General features: G+C 56.2%; 1 protein-coding gene across 1 annotated transcript; it reads right to left on the reverse strand.

Annotated features, from left to right (window-relative positions):
• Nucleotides 1-1,178: 1,178 nt before the first annotated feature.
• On the reverse strand, nt 1,179-10,532 carry LOC140695784 (myeloperoxidase-like). Its single transcript, XM_072958949.1, has 12 exons — nt 10,439-10,532; nt 10,213-10,306; nt 9,710-9,885; nt 9,362-9,485; nt 9,139-9,268; nt 8,843-9,051; nt 7,682-8,001; nt 5,647-5,807; nt 3,759-4,014; nt 3,130-3,300; nt 2,117-2,354; nt 1,179-1,386 (listed from the first exon to the last, which is right to left on the reverse strand). Exons 1-12 carry the CDS (start codon nt 10,512-10,514, stop codon nt 1,179-1,181), a joined length of 2,163 nt encoding a protein of 720 aa, XP_072815050.1. The 5' UTR covers nt 10,515-10,532.
• Nucleotides 10,533-10,755: the final 223 nt, after the last annotated feature.

A 10,755-nucleotide genomic window follows, 5' to 3' on the forward strand; every position in this document is an offset into this window, starting at 1 on the left:
TCTCCTCTATTTCCCAGCACTTGGCACCGGCCTGACATGGAGTGAGCGGTTAGCAAATCTTTCCCGGAGCCATGCATGAACAAAAGGGCTTGGTGACCACAAGTCCTGTACTCTGGGGTAGTGTGGGTGGAAGGTGACGGAAGAGGGTCTGCTAGGTCTGGCCTGGCACCTAGGCTTCTAAGAACTGACTGCCTTCCATATAGGAATTGGCCAGAAGAGGACTCCTGGATGCCCTGACCTCCAGTTCAGAAAATGAAGGGCCCTGAGGCACAGCCCACCCGTGTTCAAGTTCAGAGCCCAGAGCAAGCTTCACACTGAGGACCCATCCCCACTGCAGACTCAGACAGAGCGAAGGTCCCTATCAGTGGTGCTTTATTAGAATAATCATCAGGTATAAACAAACGGTACCAAAGGGCCAATGGGCCCTAGTTCCTCTCCAGGCAGGCTCCTGTGAATAAGCAAGAGAACAGGGTAAGGAAGCCAAAGGGGAGCCATGGACTGAGCCTGACTCGCCTGGGCTCATAACTCAACCACCTCGCACTGCTAATGGCCGTTCCTCCGGGGGTCACTGGTTCACCTCTGCTGACCGGGGACACTGTCAAGCTGTAGGGTCCACGAGGGCCAGACACAGTGTCTGACTTTTCCCAAGCCTAGCACAGTGACTGGCAGGGGGTAGGTGCTCAACAAAGTACTAGAGGATGCAAATGGACCCGCTAAGGAGCCACAACAGCTGTCATTTACAAAGAAGAAAATTCAGGCTTAGCGAGGTGGAGGAACTTGATCAAAGTCACGCAGCTGGTAAGCTGCAGAGGCAGGATCTGAACCCAAGCAGTGTGGCTCCAGAGCATGTGCTCCTCACCAATCTGCTCGGCTGCCTTCCATACACTTAACATAGACACAGCAAGCACACACTCCCATAAATGACACGTATACACAGCACACAAAACACTACCTGTGTTCATAGGCAACACACACATGAAATGCACACGCGTACCCATGCGCGTGCACGCACGTGCACACACACACACACAAGTGAATGTCTAGTCATTCGCTTCGTCTGTCGGCTGGCACCAAGAACAGGGATGGGCTCACCCAGGGAAGGGAGATCTCTGTGTTTCCGACTGGCCAGCCCAGGTATGCCCGGCCTTCACCTCACACTGCACCCCCTTACCCAGCCTCTAGTCCCTGTTCCTCCAGGGAGCCAGGTCCAAGGCAGGGAGTGTACTGCAGTTGACAAAGTCCCGAGGGAATGTGTTGGACATGAAGATGTTGTTCTTGGACACGACAGTGATGCCTGTGTTGTCGCAGATGATGCGGGGCAAGGAGATCTTGGCCAGGGCCCGCTGCTGCTGCATGCTGAACACATCCTTGTTCTCCCACCAAAACCTGCACGGGAACACCCATGGTCACTGTGACCGAGGCTCTCCTGGGCTGGGAGGGCATCAACTGGCCAGAGCTGATCCTGGACGCAAGAGGACCATGCAGACAGCAGCCCTGCAGCACAGGAGAGCTCCGGGCTCTCAGAAAGCCCGGGGGCTTTCAAACAAGTAGAGCCCCACTCATGGCTGCCCAGTTGCCTACCTCCTGCCTCCAGAGCACCACTAATGATAGGCAGGGAGCCAGGCCCACACACGCTCACCAAGCCCTGTGCCCTGGCCCTGGGCTATATCCACAGTGTAGAAAGAAACTTGGGAGTGCTTAATAATTGTCCACCTTTTTCCCGATTTTCCTAAAAGCACAATACAGGTGAGGTGAGAAGTGGCTATGAGAGATATATGACAGAGGAACGACAGTGGGAGAGGCGGTGGGGAAGCAATGACTGGACTGTTCAACAGGGACAGGCAGCGCCATGGCTGCGCCCTGAGACCCGGAGCAGTGACTGGCGTGGCAGCGAGGTCTCGCTTCCCTCCTTCACAGCCAGGCCCAAGTCCCTCCTTGCTACACCATCAACAGATTCAGAGCACATTAGGGGTGACCTGGAGGCTCCCCGGAACACAGTGGGAAATCACGGACTCCTCCTAGCCCTTCCTTTCTCAGGAGGAAGAGGGGCCCCCAGGGGGTCAGGGACAGGCCCGGAGCCGCACAGCCAGCCTGAGCCGCTCGGCTGCCTCCTCACCGATCGCCATCCCGCAGCTTCCTGAACTGGGTCCCGATGAGGCAGGCGAGGAGCGGGCCCACACGGCCTTTGCTCTTCAAGGGCTCAGCCACGCCGCCCATCCAGATGTCGATGTTGTCAGGTGTGCCATACTGGGCCATCAGCTTCCTCGCCAGGTTCAGGTTCTTCAGCACCGTGCCCAGCTCGCCCACTGTGCTGGGCTGCGGGAGCCCGCAGAAGCGCCTCCAGGCATTGTATCCTGTATGCGGGGAGGGGAGAGGTGGCTGTGGGTGGGTCCCAGTTAGCCCACCTTCCCAACACACCGAGGCCACATACAGAGGTACACGTGAGAGAGGAGGATATGGAGGGGCTGCCACCCCACTGTAAACCCCCAGGGAACCCCCGGCCTCTCTGGGAGCCTGAGGACAGCTGGGTCTCTCCAGGAGCCTCTCTGTCTTCCCTGTGCCCTCCTACCCTGAGGTAAATCCTTAACTGCATAACTCCTGCTAGATCCAAGAATAGGAGCATCTCCTTGCCCCTCTGGAAATCTCAGACCGCGAGGGGCACAGTTTGCCTCAAAGGATCAGCCACACCAGCTCTCCCGTATCATTGGGGTTAGGCTGATCTGGGTTCAAATTCCAGCTCTGTCACTGATGAGGCTGGAGACCCTGGGCAGGTTCTGAATCTCTCCAAGCCTCTTTCCTCACGGGTAGACTTGAAGTGACAATAATCTCTTCCTCTCAGAGTTCATGTAAGATGAAACAAAATGAAATGTAGTAGAAACAGGTTTTCAGACTGGGGGTGGGAGGGCTTGTTGTTGTTGCTATGGTGATGCTCCAATTTGGAGGGTTACAGCAACACAAAAGGGGTGAGAGGAGCTGGAAATGGACCAGGGAGAGGTAAGGGCCTGAGCTGGGATGGCTTCCTAAGAGCAAGGCTGGTGGGCGCAGGGCTGGGCAGCTGGGGACACTGGAGACAGCAGGGCCCTGGGTGGGAAGCGGGGGAGGGTCAGGGGGACTCCTGCAGCCCCTCACCTGGGAGGCCATGGTCCCGGCTGCGCTGCATATTCAGAGCGGGCAGGTCCAGCCCGATCCTCATGACCTGCTCGAACAGCCGCTCCCGGATCTCATCCACCACGATTTGGTTCTGGCGGTTCAGCTTGGCAGGGGTGGCCATGAGGCCCCGGAGGATGGGGTCGATGCCACCTGGGGCAAGAGGAGCCAGGGTGGGGGAAGGATTTGGCTCAGTTTCAGAGCTGAAATGGAGTAAGGTAGAACCAGGGGGATTGCAGAAGAGGGCTGGGCACTTGTGGCTCCTGGCGCCACGGTGTCCCCAGGGGGCAGGTCCTCGCTGGGGCACTGAGGTCTTAGGGAATCATGCCATTCAGACTGGCAAGGTTGCCATGCTCCCAGACGCTGGCTTCCTGCGTCACTGAGAGTCACAACCCACAGGAAGGAGCCAGCTCCCTAAAAGCCATCTCCACCCCACCCTTTATTATTAGATGGGCAAGCGGAATCAGGTGAACTGAGGCTGGAAAGTCAGATCAGGTCCCTAAAATAAGAGGGAAAGAGGGTTTATTCCGCCCGAGCTCACTGTGACCAAGCCTGCCCCCACCCCAACCTCGGCTGCCGGCCCACTCCCTCCTGGCCTAGGCCCTGCTCACCTTCCAGCACTACCCTCCAGCTGGCAAAAAAGACCCTGCTGAGCGGAACACGGGGGTTGGGCTGCATAGGCCGGTACCGATGGTCCAGGCGGAACATGAAGGGTTGGATGAGGGTGTGGCCATAGCGGAAGGCGTTGGTGAAGACATTGGAGATGCGAGGGTCCACCGAGTCATTGTAGGATCTGTACTTGGGCAGGTACTTCCTCATGGCCTCTGGCCCCAGCACCAGGGGCAGGTAGTCCCGGTAAGTGATGATCTAAACAAAAATCACCCCTCCCTGCAGATTCTCCACCTGCTCCTGGCTCAGGGATCCCTTCCTCCCCTGTAGCCAGGGATTTGCCTCCCACAGCACTGGATCTGGGTCTCACAGAGTGGCACCAAGAGGCAAAGACAGGGCTCTACTGCCTGCCTGCTGTGTGACTCTGGGCCAATTATTAACCACTCTGAGCCCCAGTTCCTCAAATGTAAATTAAGGGTAATTAAGCTGCCCTCTGCCTTAGAGGATTAAATGACAAAAGGCTTCGTTAGTCCCTGCAATAGCTCCCTTGCCCTGGAGTTACTAATGTCTCATTTCTCCTACTAACTTATAGCTCATTGAGGACAAGGGTTGTCTCTCATTTCTCTTGAAATTACTCAGTGCCCAGCAAGTGCCTGGCTCACAGTGGGGTTCAATAAATTGCCTGTAGAAGGAGGAAAGGCAAGAAGGAAGAGTCTCCCTAGGTGACTTCTCCCAGTGAAAAGGGCCATGTCCTGGATGACTTCTCCCAGAAGAGATGAAATAGTCTCACTCTAGATTCTAGACTCTGGAATCTCCTCTGAGGCTTAAACAAATCTCACTCAAGTTCTTAATGCAAATCAAAAATGCACCAACGGCCCTTGCAACTCTCTCCCCCACAGAATCTAGGAATAGTAACAAGGTGGGGGCCGGGGCGGTGTGTGTGTGTTTGTGTTTATGGCGTCAGGAGAGGATGGGCGTGCTGAAGCAGCACAAATTGGAGGAGGGACCCAGGAACACTGCCCAGGGACAAGCAAGGATAAGCGTCGTGGTCCACAGTGGGACAGTCCGTGATGGGCCGGTGACACGGGTTGGTAAAAGAATTTACCAGAGATGAGGGAGGAAATGGTAAAGGAGTTTATTAGGGGTACACTGCCATAGACAACAGCAGGCCACAGAGATGAGAGGTGCCAATGTGAGCGCCGAGGGCCAATTGTTGGAGTCTTTTATAAGGTCAGGTCACAAGGTGACTGATCGGCTTGTGCACAAGTCTCTGATTGGCTGTAGGTGAAGTAAGAAGTTTAGGGTCCGTGAAGGGACACCGGGGATTTATGAGTCTGATAAGGTGGGCTGAAACAAGCCAGCCTGAGCTGTTGTGAGATTAGGCACTACCCAGGGCTATTAGTTTGTTAGGGGAAACATGCCCAGTGAAGAATGTGCTTTATCTGTTAAGGGATCACAGGCAGACATCTGAGAGGCCAGGAATGGGGGTCATTGGGCTTTGAAGGATGTCAGTTGGCCCCAAAAGAAGGAGAGTGGGGAGCTGTGATAGAGCCGTAAAGAAGGGGGGTGTGTGTGCGTAAAGAAGCCAAGAGCGACAATGAAACAAAGGAAAGGAGAAGCATTTACTGAACAGCTACTGTGCCAGGCACTTTAGTCCCACCTGTTTAAACGTCCCAGTACCATTCCTGGCGGACAGGAAAGAAGAAGGGAGAGAAAGCAAGTGACACTTGTCAGGCACTTAGGATCTGCCAGGTATTTAATCCTCACAGTATCATAGGTGAAGAAACTGAGGCTCATGAAAGTTAATTTGCACAGCTAGGATGTGGCAGAGGAGCATTTGGATCCCAAGTCTGCCGAGCCCCAGCATCACCGATGTGCAGGACTGCCTACATGGACCATGGCTCCCACGATCTTCCGGGCTTCCTGGTAGAGCCTCTCTCCATCCCAGCGGGGGTTCAGGCGCTTGAGCTTTGTGGCCAGCCGGTTGTGCTCCCGCAGTAATAGTGTGTGCATGGAGGTGAGCTCAGGCATCTCACTCGAGCGGGAGACCCCTTGGGGATGCAAAAGCTACTGTCAAGCTTAAGACCTCCCTCCCAGAAAGTACTTGCTCCACTGAAGCTCCCTCCCAAGCCAAGGCTTGAAATGCCCCCTACCCAGCCCTCCTCTCCACCCATCTTTCCACGCCATGCTCAGTTTTCATCTCCTCTAGAAGGTATCCCCTGATGCCCTGGTCCACCACGAGAGCTTTGCCCCTCTTTAGTGGCACTGCTGGTTGGAAATGTTCATTCAGTAGGCATCAGATCTAACATATGATTTGCCACTTTCCCATATGTGAGACTGGGAGAGCCTTGAGGACAAGGACCATGGCTTGTGCCATTTTGTGTCTGACCCTCCTATCCAACATACACCTAATGCCTGGTACAAAGTAGGAGATCCATGAACACTGTCTGGCTGACTTATTCTCTTGACTCAGGAAAGTCCACAAAGTAGCATGCATGTTGGCTCCCCCTATTTTTCTGCCCATGCCAGATGCAGCATATGATCACATCCCTCTCTCCTGCTAAAATTGAATGCAGCCTCAAAATCCTTCTCAACTTAGGACTCTGGAAAGCCGTTACCCATTCTATGTACTGATGTGTAGCTTGATCGGGGGAGGGGGCCAAGGCTAAGGATGTTTGAAGTCCACACCTGAGACTGTCCAAAAGCATCAAGTCAGACCCTCTGATCCCTCCAGCCCTCCACTAAACCTCCTCTGGAAGGACCAGAGGGTTAGGGCCAGGCCCATTCCTGCAGGACACTGGGTTCAGTCCTCCCCAGGTTCTAAAGGTTGGTGGAAGGAGATTCTCTGAGAGCAGATTTTCCATCCCACAACCTGCCAACATGACAATCCAGGCTGAGGACATGTGGCTCAACACCACATGGAGGCTGAGGAGAGCTTCTCTTCCACCACTCACCCCAGAAAGTCCACCCTGGTGTGACTTTGGGGGGGGGGATGTGGGGAGGTAATTAGGTTTATTTATTTATTTACTTTTTTTTTTAGAGGAAGTACTGGGGAATTGAACCCAGGACCTCATACATGCAAAGCACATGCTCTACCATGTTGAGCTATACCTTCCCCCCTCATCCTGGTGTGACCTTGATCTCCTCTCTACAGTCACTGACTTTGATCCTCTTCCCTAAGGCCCAGCCACTGGAAGCCACCAAGAGGAGAAATTGGGAGGCCAGAGAGAAGGGCCTCAGACCCACTACTGGTCTACATTAAAAGTCATTAGAAAATTTCTGGGCATGGCCACCATCAATGCCCCAGCCATATCCCTAGGACTGCCAGTTTTTCACATCGAAAATCCCACCCTCTCTTATTATAGGGAATCAAGGTGGTTAGGAGGTGATATTCTGGAGCAGCTCTGTCCAATATAGCTTTTTGCATTGATGAAAATGTTCTGCATGTGAGCAGTCCTACATGGAAGCCACTAGCTATAAGGCTATTGAGCACTTGAAACGTGACTAGTGCAGTGCAGGAACTAAGTTTTTAATTTAGGTTGATTTAAATTAACTTAAATGTAAATGAAAATGGCCCTGTGTGGCTAGTGGCTACCATACTGGATACTGTGGTCCCTTTAGTTCCCTGTCCCTGGAGGACTCAACTCTCCTCGCTCCCAGAGCCCAAAGGGAAAGAGAGGGACAGATGGACAGAAGATCCTTAGCCATCGCTGAGTCTCCTTCTTAGGTCTGGGTTTTTGTTTTTTGTTGGTTTTGGTTTTGCCTTTCTGGCTCATCCACCTTGTTACCAAGGCAACTGGATTAATCTGAAATTGGTGAGGAGAGTCTCTCTAAATTCAAATCTACAAGCGGCTTGCAAACAGGCCCGCTGTGGCTCCAGCAGGGGGCACCCCTGTATCAGCCCAGGTCCCCGCCCAGGACTGACCTGCCAGGAAGCAGGGGATTTGTGCAGAGCGGTTGGTGAGGAGGCAGGGGTCATCGTGCAAGTTGTTGAAGGGGAGCAGGGCCCGCCCGTTGTCTTGGAAGCGGGTGTTGACAGCCAGCAGCCCCAGCTGGTTGGTCAGGTTGCGCAGCCTCATGGCCAAGGGGTCCTCGCTGCCGTACACCATGCTGGCGTCCACGAAGGAGGTGAGCGCGTTGATCTGGTTGCGAATGGTGATGTTGCTCCCCTTGCAGGCCGGGCAGGAGCGGAAGAAGGGGATGCAGTCACGTTGGTTCTTGATGCGGGGGTCATTGGGGGGGGATCTGCAGCATGGAGAGAGTCCCAGCGGGCTCACCGAGGGCAGGGACAGAGGTCAGGAGTGGCTCTCCCCCGTCCACCCTCCTGAAGGCCTTGATCTCATCTTGGGGAGTGGGTATGGCCTGGAGCCCAGGACCAGAAGGGGAGACCCAGATATCAAAAAGGAGTTCTTCGGAACTTCTGGCCCCCTCAGCCTGCAAGGAGACCCCTCAAGGCCCACAAAGATTGGTGGGCCTGCGGTTCCACCAGCAGAGCTCCTCTGACCTGGGGGGTGATGACTAGGACATTGACCTGGGGGATGTGGGGCCCCCTGGAGGTGGGCGGGCCAGTCCTCTGACCCCTTCTCCCCAAACCTCCTTTCTCTCCTCTTTTCTGTGTCTGCTCCTCCCTACTCCGTCTTCTGAATCTGGTCTTCACCCTGCCGGCCTCCTCTTCCTTTTCCGTTCCTCTCGTAACTGTCTCTCTACCCTGTCCCTTTCCTGTCTTGCATTCTGGCCCTGTCTTTCTCTACCTCTCTCTCAGATTCTACTTCCTTTCTCTCCTCCACTCTACTCTGCATGTGCCTCAGCACACCAGTCCGCTCTCGGCCGGCTCTAAGACCACAACCCAGGATCTGTGTGCTGTGGACTGTGGGGAGGGAGCCCTGTGTGGGGAAGAAAGAGGACTGAGCCTGGGGAACCTGCAAACAGAGGTTGGAGGGACAGTGGGAAGTGGGCAGGGCCAGCCCTACTGGGGAGCTGGGGAAGGAAAGCTGGGCACCGAGGGAGGTGGCCCCTTCCAGACTGATGCCCCCTCATCCACCCCGACCCCTGACCCAGCAGGCTGGGGGTGGGGCAAGGAGGGAGCACCTTGAGTGGGAAGCAGGGCGGCTGCTGCAGGCAGCTGGTCTCGCAGTTGAGGCCAGTGAGGAAGGAGACGCGGGCGGCCGGCTCCGGGGTGAAGTCGAGGTCATGGTCCAGCAGCTGGCCCCACTGCATGAACATGAGCGAGCGCTCCTGGTCCGGGGTCAGCTGATCCGTGGGGAAGCGCACGATGTCGTTGGAGACAGTGCGAGTCTGCGGGACACGGGGAGTCAGGGGGCTTGGACTCCACGAGGTCTCGGCCTCAGTGGGGTCTCGCCCCCTCCACGGGCCAGCACTCACCAGGGGCACCTGGAAGCCATTGCGCTTGACCCCTGGCATCCAGCCAAAAGGCAGGGAGAAGCCATCCTCGTACTCCGCTGGCAGCCAGCGCACAAAGGCCCGGTTGGAGGCCCCCAGTGTGGGGCTGCGCCTGCAGGGAGGTGGTGAGAGAGGACAGGGCGCTGGGACCAGGTGGCCCCGGGCTGCTGGGACCCCACCCTGAGTCGTTGCGCAGAGGCTGCACCTGTTGTTGCACTGGCCGGTGATGGTTCGGTACTTGTCCTTCTTGGGGCACCTCACCGCCAGGTCCTGGTAGGCGCAGCCACTAGTCTTGGACAGCAGATTAAGCTGGACAGGCGTCAGCACATCTGTGGGCCAGGAAAGTAGGGCGTGGGTGGTTGCCGAGCCCCACCATTTTCTATCCTAGGCTGAAAAGCCTTGGTTGAGGGTGTAGTCTGAGGACATGGAGGAGATGCCAGGAGGCCCCTGAGACTCCCTGGAACGGGGTGTTGGGGGAACTGCTGGGAGATGGCTGGAGGCACCAGGCAGGGTCACGAGTGGAGTGAGGGGCTGGGTTGTCGGGGGGTGGTACCTGTGACGTTGAAGGGGCCTGGCCACAGGGACCGCAGCTTCCTCTCCAGCAGGCCTAGGGCCACGTGCAGGTAGTCAGCAGCCCTCACTGCTGTCCTGGTGCCTGCCACTGGCTGCTTGAAGTAGGACAGCAGTTCCATGGGGCTGGCTGAGCCACTGCGAAGGCGCTGCTTGATGCTGCTTGGAGGAGGGAGGAGTGAGAGCCAGAGAAACCAGGCAGAGACATGCAACAGAGCCCTAGCCCAGGCGAGGGACACGAAGGACAGTGTAGGCAGACCCACTGTCAGGAAGCAGGTTTCTCATAATAAACAGGGTATGGACCTGGGTATCCAGAGACTAGGCCACGGAAGGCGTGGTTTTAAAGATATTCTCACACCCAGAGACATAAAGACTGGCAGACAGACAGAGGGACCCATCCCCACCCACAAATTCCCCGCTGCCTGTTTCTTCCCTGAGAGGTCCGGGGTAGACTTGTCCAGAGCCCAGCAGTGCCCGGCACCCCACCTTTCCCGCCGCTCCTTGTAGGCCTTGTCCACTAGCCGCTTGGCCTCCTCCATGCAGGTCAGCACCACCGAGGTCTCCACTTCCCTCGGGACCGCTGCTCAGAACAGGGATCCCGAGGTCAGGAATGGGCCCAAAGTCCCCATCAGGTCCCGGAGCCCATGTGGAATCCCTGAAACTCAGAACCTCCCCCAACCCACCACGTTTTCCCTTCTTTCTGAGCTGTTACCTGGAGTGGCACCCCCAGAGGGCTGGAGCATGGCCAGACTGGCCAGGAGCCCTGCTAGGGCCAGGGGCAGCTTCATCTCTGCAACAAGACCCCAAGCCCAGTAAGTGTCCAAAGGCCACAGTGCATTTGGGAGAAGAGAGCCCCACATCTCTCCCTTCCCAGGCCCCTCACTCCCACCTTCATACCCCAGCAACCCCTCGGCAGGTTCTGCCTACAGACGGAGTCCGGGACCCCACCTCCAAAGTCCCAGTGCTCCCCCTGGCATTGGCATCCCCTCTTAGCTGAATCTGGGCTTTTATGTCCTCCACGCTGGGGGA

This window comes from Vicugna pacos, chromosome 4, assembly GCF_048564905.1.
Source record: "Vicugna pacos chromosome 4, VicPac4, whole genome shotgun sequence".
In the NCBI taxonomy this organism is placed as follows: Eukaryota; Metazoa; Chordata; class Mammalia; order Artiodactyla; family Camelidae; genus Vicugna; species Vicugna pacos.